This window comes from Vigna unguiculata, chromosome 7 (genome assembly GCF_004118075.2).
Source record: "Vigna unguiculata cultivar IT97K-499-35 chromosome 7, ASM411807v1, whole genome shotgun sequence".
NCBI classification, from domain to species: Eukaryota; Viridiplantae; Streptophyta; class Magnoliopsida; order Fabales; family Fabaceae; genus Vigna; species Vigna unguiculata.
The window spans coordinates 35,713,679-35,727,809 of NC_040285.1; the positions used below are offsets into that span (position 1 = coordinate 35,713,679).

Consider the following 14,131-nt stretch of genomic DNA (forward strand, 5'->3'; position numbering starts at 1 on the left):
TCAACATTTTTTAAAATGAATAAAAATGTCAGAAGTAAAATTAAAAAAAGTACAGAATTAAAATGGAAAATTACTCAAACGAGGGCTTTGTTTGTTTGAAGGGACTTCATACAATTCACCTAGTTGGAACCCACCTATCACAATCATTGTGGAGTTTTGTAGGACCCATGCCCCTACCATTTGGGCCTTTTCCCCTAATACTCAAACAACTTCTATCTCTCTATCTCTCTCTCACTATCTTCTTTTTGACTTGGACTTTCTCTCCCACACCAACTCTCACGCAATAATCTTCCCTTCGCTTCTGCAACAATAATACAACACTGCATACATATCCTCCCTTCAACATCGTCTTCCTCCTTCTCGCTCTTCAACTCCTATCTCACATCTCTTCCCTAACCTGCGCACCCCACCTCGCCCATAGGCGTAATGCGCCACCACCATCGCTTCCACTGGTTGAAAGCCTTCACCACCTTCTCTTTTCTCTTCTTCTCTTCCGCTTCAGCCGTAACAACTCCCACCCCACAGCTCAGTAAGTTCACACTTCCACCAATACAAAAACTTTTGAAAAGAAAAACAAAGAAAAAACCACCCCACTTCTTTTTTCAAGACACACGCTTCAGTTCTAACTTCTCACGTTTTTTTTTTTTTGTTTTTTCAGGTGGTGGGGCTGTGAATCACCTTAACCGGGAAGAGAAGCAAAATGGGTCACCGGCGGTGCCGGTGGAGAGACTTGTGGCTGGGGAGAAGAGATTCGGCGGGCCGGGGTCGTCGCCGCCGTCGTGCAGATCCAAGTGCGGTTGGTGCAGTCCTTGCACACCCGTTCACGTTCCAGTTCAACCCGGTTTAATAATTCGCCTCGAGTACTACCCAGAAGCATGGCGTTGCAAGTGTGGGAACAAGCTTTTTATGCCATGACGTTAATAAATTAGCATATATAGTTATGGATTATAAAAATCCTAGTACAAAAGAAGAACACAAACGTTGGCAGAAGCGAGCAGAAGAACATTGCAGACACTAGCAGCAGCCGTCTTAAATTTTCCCTTTGGGGTATTTGTTTATTTTTATCTCAGTGTTAGTGCCTTTCGTGCACTGATTAATGTTGCTGAGGTTGGGTTGTTTAAGAGTACTATGTTTATAGTATTATTGATGTTTATAGTATTGATTTTTGGATTAACCTTTTGAGGGAAGGAGGGAGGGACAGTCAGGAGGGGAGTGTTGGGAATGTAAGATGTTCAGGTGGGATTACCGAGACGAATATCTTAAACCTTTCTCTGCTTTTAACACACTACACTCCTACTTCTCTCTATGTATTGTTTCCCTTCTCTATCTGTATACGTTTTCATTCCCCTTTTGGTGTATGTTTCTGGCACCTTGCAATGCATCACCACCCTACCACCCTCTATATATTATTACAAGTCAATGAAGGTTCTAAGCTGTAATTATGATGAGTATAGTCTCTCTTCAGATAACCATCATATGGATGCATAGCATCTATTTGAATGATGCTGGATAGCTACCGGGGTTAACTTGCTCAACTTTTGTTTGTATTTGTAGTGGTTGAAGTTTGTGCTACCTTACTGTTTTAAGGCATTTAGGTTTTTGAGGTTGCATTCTTAATTTTTCATTGTTTGGATTTTGTACTTTTGAGGATTTGTTATCACGCGACCTGTCTCATCGCTCTCGGTCATTGGCTTCACAGAGAGTTTTTAATTTGAACTATGTGAGAGTTGTTTATATGCGCACGCGCCGGTTCCCCCTTCTCCCCCCTTTCATTTTCCATTAAATGTGCACAAGCCAACAAGTGGTGTTTTCACCTCTGCAGAAAGCAACGTTTGACACAGCAACAAGTTCTGAGTGATATACTTACCATTATGTGGGGAGAATGGACGAAGTAACAAACGAAACACAGTCATGGGGGTGCATTTGTTTGTTTCATTATAGTGTCTATGATAATGGACGTGAGTTATTGTTTTTTGACCGTACAAGTTGCCACTTTTCCCCATTGTTGTCCTTGTTTATGTTCCTTTCATTTCTTCATATACGTTCTCAGGCGACTTAACATTTAACCTAATGAAGTGTATTCTTCCTTTTCTCTTTGTTTTGAAGCATTAGTTTCAGTATTCCCACCGGCTAGAATGACCACTTAAATTCAAACCCTATGCATTAACACTTCCAAGTGCATCTAGTGCGTCTTTGTGTACCATGTGGAAGCATGGATTAGTTTAATAAAAAATCTGAAGTTTAAAGTATGTAATTATGTTCAACATTTCAAAGGTAGATTCTATTCTGTACATAATAATTTTACATAACACGAATGAAATTTATGCAAGAACAATTGTGGGAACCATGGATTCTCTCCTAAATATCGCTCCTATGATTGAAAGTGAGATTTGATTTTAAAAAGGTTTCAATTATTGTAAGATGTTTTAGTGATGAATGGAACCAATGTTTCTGATTTTAGCTTGTTCACTTTTTTGAAGGGGTCCATGCTTATACACACGAAACCAAAAATGAAACTAGGTCCCATGATGCGTATTTCTGAAAATGCCATGCACAACTTCCTCCACCATATGAATTATGAGGCAAAAACATTGCGTAAACTGGTTGACAAATGGATTAGTGATGCACATCAAACGGCGGAGAGACTCTGTCCTGTTTACTTTTGGGAGCAAATTAAAGTTGATGTCTCTTTTGAATGAACCTAATTCATAAATCCTAGATTAAGATATATGTGACTCTGAACTTGATATGTTTCCCAAAGAAGAATAAAATAATGGGCCAACAATTATGGATAGATGATAGTATTATTGTAGTGGATGACATGTGAGTGACGAGTGTTGGCAGTGAAGAAGAGAGAATTGGGGAATTCGCCCCAAAATTGCAGTACACACACGAGGGGGAGAAAGCTCCTTTCTCTGCAATTGGGTTGAACAGAGATACAGAGTTGCTTTGGCTGGGTAACCCTGCTGTCAGTGTTGCTTGTATCAATTGAGGTAAAAGTAAAAACTGGCAAAAGGAAAGTCCCCATTCACAAAATAACGCAACAACTCTCTCTACCCACTTAACCCTTCTTTTTTTCAAACCATTCTTTCATCTGAGCATTTCCACTCCCAAAACAGAAATCTGCTATTGGGATGGTTAATAATTACTAAAACCTATCAATCCAGTAAGTACACAGATTTTTTTCTCTATATTTGCGTTACTAAATTAATCATTTTCTGTATCCATTAACATATGTATGGTTTTAAAAAATTAGCTGGCTCTGATACACAGAGAGAGATGTACAGCCCGAGAAGTGTGTCTGCTTTTTCACGAGGCCTGGCAGTGTTGTTGTTTTTTGTTTGTTTTTTTCTTTTCTTCTTGCACTTATAATATGTCACAGTCCCACAGAAAAACATGTATTTAGTAGTTTTATTTCAGGGTTTGACAAGACACATTGACAATGAGACGGGAAAATGGATGAAGCGGTTTTGCTCCAAAAATTGACCTTGAAAATCCTGAAACCTAATCAGGATGCCCATTACACCACACACATGAACATGACAGCACCCCACCATCTTCAAAGTGTGGTTAAGTTTCTGAAAACGATGTGATGTCTGATTAGACTGTGTTGTTGGGATTGCCGGTGAAACTGGGAAAGTGGTTTTAGCCCTCACCACTTTTCCTCATCACACTCACATCTTCATTTCCATCCATCAAAATCTTTCTTTCAGACCGACCTCTCTTACCCACCACCTTCCCAATCCTGTTTGACCATCAAACCCTGATCAGATTCACCACACTTTAGTGATGTTTCATCTGCTCGTCTTATTTCTAGGAAATTTCATTGTCAATGCAGCGAAACCGAAGGCACTTCCTGTTGTGCATACCCATGTTTTGTTTGAAATAGATGGTTTTTGACTTCCGACCCATGAAGAATAATCAGATAACATGTGAACCGATGATACGGGTCCATAAAATTTGACAGACACCAAATACGAGCATTAATGTTATTAGGTATCAATTGGACACCAAAAAGATAAAGTTGGTTGAGATCACTGTCTAGAAACATTACATTGAAAATGAAGCATATTTTAGTACTCACAAACAAGGACTATCATAACTCCCAAGTCTAAATTATTGAATTCGGAAATAGAACTATACTTGCCCCTAAAATGATGGTTTAGCAGCACCTCTGGACCCATACATGAGAGAGGCTTCAAGGTTTAACTCATCTCCCAACAAAGTCAAATGAAAGTCTCATTCCATGTATCATCTTCTGGACCCACATTATGTAAATTAAAACAGTTCCAAATTTTCTATATATATTAAATAAATTAGTGGGTGAAAGATGAAATACTTACAAATTAACTATTTACAAAATCTTTGTCAGCAACATATTATATGATCTATGGTGGAACTTCTGACTTTTCTTTTTCAGGAGTCTTTGAATTCTAAGAATGAAACCTATAAATTTTATCTAGAATATATTTTTTTGTTCTTTCTTAAGCTTCATTATTTAAGACTTGGTCTTTGCTATCAGACTATTAATGCTCCATACACATGCAATTCTTGTGAAATATATCAAATAATAAATCAATATAAATTATATAAAAAAATAAAAAGAAGAAACAAAACTTATATCATATGATTTATATGATAAAAATTAAAATAAATAATTGAATAATAACATTTCGAAATATATGTTACATATGAGTCTTTATTTATTTAAACATTTTAAAGAAAAATAAAAAAGAAACAAAAGAATACAATTTGATGGATTATATAAATTTTGTAGTTCCTACAGAACTTTTAGTCTCTATAATTATTTTATGTAAATTAAAACTTGAAATTTTTACTATAGATTACAAACTTATTTAACCTTAATTATTGCCATTTGAAAATAACGTTCGAAGATTTTTGTAACATTTCCTAATTATTGAGTAATTCTTTGCAAGCCGTTTCACTTTTTGATTTTTTAATTTTTATGAATTCTTTGAGTTGTCCTCATTATTGACATAACTAATTCCCAATTTAACCTACGAAACTAACGTACTGGTCTAATTTTAGAAACTAAACCAGATTTTATATTTTTGCTGTTTTGATCGAGGTTGTGATGTTGAAGATGGTACCTGACCATACAGCAATAAATGAAAGTGTTGTGGTTGCACATACAGTGGGTACCCTTAAGATTCTCTCTTGCAGCAGGTCGACAGCATCCAAGTCTCAGATACCATCATCATGCCTTGCATTAGGCACTACTGTTAATTAAACACCTTCAAAATCATCCTTTTCTGCTTTTCGCACATTTAAAGTTCTTACTCATCGATAATCATTTCTTATTAATCACTTAATTATAAATAAATAAGTTTGTTTACAATTTCGTTAACACCAGGTAAGTAAATAGAAAGAGCATTGCATTCTGAATTTTTTTAGTGTCTTAGTGTCTTAGTTTCCTTGACAAAAGTATGAATATTTTCTCTATAAGAAATTATATCCAGTTAGATTAGAAATCACAGTAAAATCAATATATTTAAGTATCAAATTTTTTCTATATATAGTTCTAAATCAGTGGGTTTGTTAGCATGTTTGTCCTTTTTCTTCTTCGTTATATCTCGTCTAGATACATTTAAAAGAAAATAAATTTTGAAAATTTAAAACATTGTGCCTTTTTAATTAGGATGACGAGACACGTGAATATACAAGTTTTGAACAAGAGTGTCGATCTGTGTTAAGAATACAGATAACATTAATTTATATATAAAGTAAATACAAATCTTAATTATCTTTATCTTTCGAAGGAATGATTTATGTTTCATTTCAACCAGAGATATAATGTGAGTTTTCTGTATATAAGTTGTATATAAGTGAGTCTAAATCTCATTTTATAAGACATTTTTTTAAGGTCAGATCAGATTTAAAAATCATTTCTTATTATAACATTAGAGTTATGAGTTTGATTCTATGTTATTGAGATTTGTTTTTTATTGAATCTATTGCATCACTCACTTACCATTGTTAATATATAGTGATGAATGACGTCAAAAAATGTGTTAAAAATTCTATATCAATTAAAATAAGACAAATTTATAATATAATATTTTTTTGCTGGTTTTTTTTGTTAATGGAAATGTCTTAATAAGTTAGTCTCTGGTTCCAAAAAATACGATCAATGGTGATTGATAAGTTTGTGTTAGAAAAGTTAGTGGTTGAGCTCATAAAATCAGAAACAATGTAAAGACCAAATCAAATACTTTGGTTATCCGCAAGGCTGAGAAGATGTTCTTCCCATTGAATAAAAGTTGATGAGGAAGTGTTGGTGGTGGTGTAAGGAAGAAAAGAAAACTACAAGAATAGATGGGATACGATAGGAGCTAAGAAGATGAAAAGTGTAGTTTGTGTATGGCTTTGGAATCTCTGACAGAGTGAAACATGACATTGAACCCACTCCTTGTGTTTGTAGGAACACTTTTTTTTGTCTGCGAATTGAAGAGGGCGATAACCATAGGAAAGAAAATTCTGATTCTTTATGGACCGTCACAACCCCACCCACATTTTGTCTTCATCAATCTATGCAACGTGCAAACCAATGCATTCTCCTCATTAATTTCGTCACCTGCATAATTTCTTTTCCGATCACTTCCTCCTGAGACTTAAAATTTATTCAACATTTTATGATTTTTTTTGTTAAAAATGGATTTTATATCTAACTCAACTTCACAAAATCAGTTTGTAAGGTGAGATTTACACCTCATTTATATATTATGAATTAGTCTTATTTTTAGTCGATGTGAAACTTTTAACCGTTGTTATCGATACTTCCAATCGATGTACTAATGATGAATGCATGCATGCATGGTCTTTGAATTTTAATATCAATTTTCTAAACGTTTCTTTTATTTTTATTTTTCAAATAGACTATATTTTTTTCACAATGTAACTATTATCACTAGTAAAAAACCATAGATTTAACATTACTGCGGTGGTTGTTCACATTTGCGTTGCGAGATTTGTTGTATTCTCTTGTCTTCTTTCTTTTGTGTTAGTGTTGATGGTCCTACATTCAAATTTTCTCATTCTATCACTGCATACTTCCTACGTTCTTAGAGTACGTAATATATTTATTTTGTTGTTAAAATTATTTCTATGTTTTATTTTCAAGATTTCAATCACGAACAACGAATATAATTGATTGCGGTGAATTACACAAGTTCTCTAACATATGTCAGGAACTTTTTAAATATTTACGAGAAACTAGAAAAAAAATAAGATTGAGTGAATATGTGGTATCAGATAAAAGCAGAGAGATCCATTTATAGAAGGCAGGATCATCCACATAATTGTTGCCGAAAAGGAAGGAGCCATGGCTAAGTAATCGCATTTCAGTTCAAGTGCGAGGAACAGTTTTTGCAATACTTTATTTAAACTCGATTTTTATATGGAAAATAATTTTTTGACTACTAAATTTTGACAACTTTCTCTTATAATCTTATGTGTTATTTTCTAAGTAGTTTTCCATTTTTTTCTTTTACTCATTCTCAATATTCAAAAACCACTTAGAAGATGACACGTTATGTTGTAAGAGAAAGTTGTCAAAATTTAGTAGTCAAAATATCATTATTTATTTTTGTATAGTAAAAATAAGGTATATTGTTCCAATTTATTTAATTTAGAATGACGAAAAATCATATGAACCAAAATTTTTAATCTGTATGTAGGAGTAAATATTTTAATTTGTTTAAGGATATAGTTTAGTTACTAGGAGTGTAAATTTTAAATTGTTTAAAATCATAGTGATTCAATTATTTTAGTCTCTTCTCTTGGATTAAATATTTCAAAATTTAGAGACTAAATTATTTAATTTGTAAAATATGAGATTTGGAGGTGACCGTTGTGTTTTAATGTATTGAATTTGAGGAGTGAATAATTACAGCAAAAAAATGTCTTATTAACCATTAATTTTAGTGACAAATTATTGTTAATCACTATAGTGATCAATTTTAAATACTAAATTACAAAATAAAAAATTATTGATTTTCTAAAATAGTTATTATTATAAATAAAAAATTATATTTGATCACTAAATTGGTACTAGTTCATTAGAAACTAATTTAAAAATCAATTCCTTTGGTAACAAAAACCCTGCTAGGTAATGTTTAGTGACCTTTGATAGCTAAAACCATGATAGCTAAATTTAGAAACCAATTTAAATATAAATTATAATTTTCTATTTATAATAATAAATATTTTAGTAACAAATCATTTTTTATTTTGTAAATTTGTATCTATATTTGTAACTATAATGACTAATAACTTTTTGGTTACTAAAATTGGTTGTTAATGAGACATTTTATTGTAATGAATGTTTATTAAGTGTAGAAGAGGATAATAGTGTGATATAGGTACAAATTATTTTTAATGTTAAAGGTTAAAACATATATGTGTTTTGAAAGTGGTTGATCGTTACTCAGTTTAAATAAGATGTTATGATATTTGTGGTGGATGAATTTGATGACTTTTGTAGGAAAACTATGTAACTTTAGTTTATTTTATGTGTTGTTGAATGATGAACTTCGATTTTCCATAATATATATATATATATATATATATATATATATATAATCAGTTAAAAATTCATCAAATTTCATTAAAATTAGTTGACTATTCCTATGAAAAAGTCATCAGATTCCTTCTCGATGTTCGTGGCCTTTATTACTAATAATTTTAGAGTAATCAAAATAATATATCCAACAATAAAAATAGATAATTCATAGTTAATGTAAGGCCCATTAAGAATAATTCTTTTTTGCCTGTCCTAAATTAAAGGGGGTTGCCCTTGTAAGTGGGCCTAAGGGCTGACCTAGTATATAAAATCATACTTCGTTGCCCTAAGTCTCACCTTCCACTCTTTTCACAGAACCTAGAGCTGCAGCCGCCTTCTCTGCTAGGGTTTCACGACACCTTCTGTTCGCATTCAGCTTGGCCGTCCCTAGCTCACTTAAGTGCTCTCCAACTAGCAGTTGTCCCTCCTTGGTATATTTTCGTAGCTTTTGTCAGGGTTCCGTAACGACCCGCTTTTATTCATTGTTTCCAGCTCTGAGTCTTTTCTTAGAAGTTGTACGTGCTCCACAGTTGGGTGTCGAGGTTTCCAGCTAGCTTTATCCAGGTACGGGAAGCTAGAACCTTTCTGTTTAATCTGTTTAATGTGATTGCAAGCTGTTTGCGGTATATTTTTATGATCCTGGTATTGGTATGTTGCTGTGAATGCATGAGATGGTTGGTGTTGTTGTTGGCATGTGCAAAATATGACTGTTACAGGCATGACAGTGGCGGCGACTGTTAAACTCGTCCAAGCGAGCTCATCTCGCCTAGGCGAGGTTAGCTCAGGCCTTCTCGCGCAAATGGCCGCCCAGGCGGCTCGCTCAAGGTAAGGTGGTCAGTTGGTGGTGCCCCATCTATATGGTCTGGTAAGGATTCAGGATAAGGTTGCATCCTGACACTCTAAGGAGTTAGTTAGTCTCACTTAGAGCGGACTGACTCCTATGGTGAGAGTAGCAGGAGGACGAAATTCATTAAGAGCTAACCTTGTGTGTCAGAGAAATTTGATTCATTATAACACTTGTAACACTTAGCTCGGGGGTGAGCAGTTCGGAGGTGAGCAGAGGTATCCACCACAAGTGCAAGCATCCGATGAATCCGACCAGGCTATATGTATCTGGATGAGTCGAGTCTTAGTGTATTGATTGAAGGGTCATAACATGTTTGAGTGATATGTGTATGTCGTATATGTGTATATTGGCTATGAAGGTACATTTGATTGCATGATGAAATTGTTGTTGGCTCTAGCTTACCCTTTCTTGTTGGTTGCTTTGTATGTTGTTCTTCTATCTTCGCGATGATCATCAATTTTATTGATGGGAGTAGACGCGAGAGGTAACCGTGGTCAACAAGGGAGGAGAGACGAACCCGCTGCTTAGCCTTCTTGGGCCGGACTTTCTGTCCTTTTGGGCTATCCTTAAGTCTACAACCCATGTACTTGTCCGCTTTTATATCTTTCTAGGATTTCAGTAAACCGTTTAACATGTTTCTTTTATTTTTTGTGGCATCGTGGTGTGCCTTGGTCTGTACGGCCTTTTGTTTAAACTCCAAGACTGCATGATTATATTATAATTGTGTGACGTTTCTTTAATTACGCGTATTAATTAAATGGAACGTTACAGTTAACATCATGCTTCATAATGGTGAATAAATTGAATTTATATTATTTTCATTCACATATAGTTTACTTTAAAAATTGAATATTTCTTTTATTTTTCATAAGTATTACTACTTTTTTTTTTAAAAAAAAGTTTTGAACTAAAAAATAAACGTTAAATAGTTAATTTTTGCTTTTATGTTCATAAAAAATTATTATATAAAAGATTCATGGGATAAAAAAAAAAATATAAAATAAGTTATTATATATTTATCTTTAAAATTACGAAGGATTGAACAATTTAAAATCTAATCTTCTTATGTTATTTATGCTCATACTTGATATAACAAAAAATTAATTTCTAAAAGCGCTTATGAGAAGGAGTTTTTTTTTTTCTTTTTTCTTTTTTCAGTTTACGTCAATTTAAAATGCAATGTTTTTTATCCAACTAAACGCACACAAACAAATATTTTGTATGCGTTTATAAGTTGTAGTTTATGAAACAAAATAAATAAATGGTTATTTGTTCAAAAGAAAAAGAACTATCATTAGATCACTCAAGCGGACATCAACTTTTAAAAGAAAGTAAATAAAGAATTTCACAAATAAAATAAACTACTCTACAATAATAATATGATGTGGTAATATAGTGATTATATAAGGGGAGGAATCAATTTTTTTTTTACTGAAAAACATATTAATTTTCAGTCATATGCAAAAACTCATTGGTTAAAATTTCATTAAAATAAAATTTATTTTAATTCTCCTTTCATAATTTTAGTTATAATTTTTTTTAATTTGTAAGAAACTGCCCCATTTAGTACAAATGTTCAAATATATTTGTTAACTTAAAAAGTAATTCATGATTATAATATTAACAAAGGAAAATTGGCAAGAAACGGAGTGAATAGTGCCTTGTAAGGTTTTCTCTCAAATAAAAGTATTTATAAGTTATAACAAAACAAACACTAATCTTGTATTTTTATACTTCACATAAACATGTAATGTTGGATATTAAATTAATCACTTACTTATCATTTTTAAATCGTTAAAAAATATAAAACATCACCTTTTTTTTAGCCGAGAAAAAAAGAACACATCGGTTTTTAAGATATTATCCACAGTTTCAGCATCGTAAATTCTCAGTCAAAGTTAGATATATTCTAAAGCCCAATAATCCTTTCAGTACGTTGTCAAGCCCAATAAACTTCGGCATCAATGTTTGGGGGGATTTCTTCCAACACCTCCAAGAATTTTTTTGCACCTCCAAAATTTTTTTAAAACTCAAAAAATACTTTTTGACCTTTTTGAGAAAAGCTATATAGATCACACTCCCAAATTTATTTCTGGATGTTGACTTCTGATAAAGTTGTTTCGGATGTCAATATCCAATAAAGAATTTAGACTTCTAAATGTAAAAAAAATATCGAAAGTCGACTTTCCGTATATATATTTTTTATATTTGAAAGTCGAAATTCTTCCCCGGATGTTAATATCCGGAAGCATCTTTACCAAAAATCAACATCCAAAAATAAATTTGGAGTGCGATCTGGGTAGCTTTTATCAAATGTGCAGAAGGGTATTTTTAGGTCTCAACAAATTATTGTATGTTTGGGTTTGCTCTTCTCTGTGGTCCATTGGGCTTTTATTATATTAGTTTTGGTTAGACTCCTCTGATCCACGCCAAAATCAGAAATTAGGCCCTTCAACCCAATCACGAGGGTTTTCTGGAGTGTAGGAAAGGTAGAACAGTTACAGTCAAACACTTTCTCTTCAGAGCTTAATATAGAATTATGTTGCAAAAGCTATATTGTTTATTGTTGAAGATGAAAAATTATTTTAATTCTCTATAGGTAGTTTCTTAATTACCGCTGCTCACAAATAAGATTTTTCAGACATGTTATTAATGAAATTTTATACACATGTTTTATATACTGCAACAGCTTTTTCTCGTCCAAATCTTCTTACAAAAACAAAACACAGTAATATAATTGAAAACTTTATATAAATATTATGTATACTATTATACAGAACGTTTTTTTTTCTGCTTCTATCCTTTAAATAATTTCTTTTTTTTATATTAAAATAATCACTTTACCGCACTTTAAGTGACTTCTTAAATTTAATATTTTTTTCTATTTTACCGTCCTTTTAAATTTAACTATCTTTTAAATTAAAAAAATTATCTATTGTAAAATTTATTTACATTTATTTTTATAATTTTAGTAATAATAATTTTATTATTTTGTATTACAATAAAAGAAGTAAATAAATACACATGACTAGGGATGGCAACGGGGCGGGGCGGGTACGGGTATCATGATCCCATCCCCATCCCCATAATAAAAATTCATCCCCATCCCCATCCCCAAACCCAACGGGTATACAACTTTTGACCCATCCCCATCCCCACCGGGTAACGGGTATTTTCTTATACCCATACCCATACCCATTTTTTTATTGTTCCATATATCAATTAAATATTTTTTATAAAAAAAATTTAAAAATCACACCAACGGAATCATGATACTATCAAAATATTCAATATTAAAATAACATACTCTTTTTGATTTTCATGATGTCAAATATTAAGAAAAATATTATAATAGTATAAATCTCAAATTAAAGTATCAAATAACAACTAAATAAAATTCAAATAATTAAATGGAGATTGACTGTCATTATTGGAACTTTGAAAGGGAGTTGGTTGTTGTGAACACTGTGGTGGACTTGGTACCTGCAAATCTGTGCTCATTTTCTCTAGAAACTAACATACGTAACAAAAAAAAATCAAACAAAGTAAAAAGGTTAATTTCTTTTTTAACAAAATATAAAAGGAAAACCAATAATCAAGTTTAAAAATATTTCAAATATTTTTTATACTATTAAAAATTTATATTATACCACTTAAACGAAATAGCACAAATAACAAAATTAAATTAATAATAATTCAAATTTAAACATAGATTCTTCATCTTTTGATCTTGAATTAAATTAAGGATTTATGCAATTGAGCACTTAAAATTGAGAATTAAACATTATCATGAAACAAAAAATAAATAATAAATAAAATTATGGAGTAAAGATAATTAAATGTGTGACCCAAATTTGAGAATATCCATTTGAACATAACATAACGGAAAAAAAAAATGTATAATTAAGATTATGATAAAAGGAAAAGTACCTTGAAGATCTGCTTAAACCTTAAAGAACAAGCCAAACAATTAAAAGAGAGTAAAAAAGTGTATAACCAAAGTAACAAAAAGAAGAGCTACAAAATAAGAGTCAAACATTTTCATGAAAATAAATAAATAAATAAAGATAATCAAATGTGTAACCTAAAAATTATTTCATAGAATGAAATTAAGGAACACCTATTTGAACATAACCATGTACAGAGAGTAAAAATTATGTAATAAGAAGAAGAAAAATTACCTTCAAAATTAAATCTTGAAAAACAAACTAAACAATTGAGAGAGTAAACAAAGTGTATAACAAAAAACAAAGAGAATGAGAAATATGTTATATATATATATATATATATATATATTATATTATATTATATTATATTATATATTATATTACTATGTATATATATATATATATATTATATGTGTGGATATCTTATGTTTATATATATATATATAATTATTTATATATATTATATTATATTATATATTATATTATTATTACTATGTATATATATTATATGTGTGGATATCTTATGTTTATATATATATATATATATATATATATATATATATATTTTTATAGATATATATTTATTTTAAGTATATATTATATTATATTATATAATAATATAAATATAATAATATATATTATATTATTATGTATATATATTATATGTATATGCGTAGATATTTTATGCTTATATATATATATATATATATATATATATATATATATATATTTCTTTTAAATTTTTATAAATTTGTA

The 14,131-nt window shown here is 31.2% G+C and overlaps 1 protein-coding gene across 1 annotated transcript; it reads left to right on the forward strand.

Annotated features, from left to right (window-relative positions):
* The first annotated feature begins 231 nt into the window (after positions 1-231).
* Positions 232-1,640, forward strand: LOC114192294 (EPIDERMAL PATTERNING FACTOR-like protein 5). The gene is made up of 2 exons (XM_028081974.1): positions 232-529; positions 659-1,640. Exons 1-2 carry the CDS (start codon positions 427-429, stop codon positions 913-915), a joined length of 360 nt encoding a protein of 119 aa, XP_027937775.1. The 5' UTR covers positions 232-426; the 3' UTR covers positions 916-1,640.
* Positions 1,641-14,131: the final 12,491 nt, after the last annotated feature.

Excerpts from the sequence above, each read along its gene's own strand:
- LOC114192294 (XM_028081974.1), top strand. The coding sequence starts at position 427 with ATGCGCCACCACCATCGCTTCCACTGGTTGAAAGCCTTCACCACCTTC. Across the intron at positions 530-658 it reads AACTCCCACCCCACAGCTCA|GTGGTGGGGCTGTGAATCAC; the intron begins GTAAGTTCACAC and ends TTGTTTTTTCAG.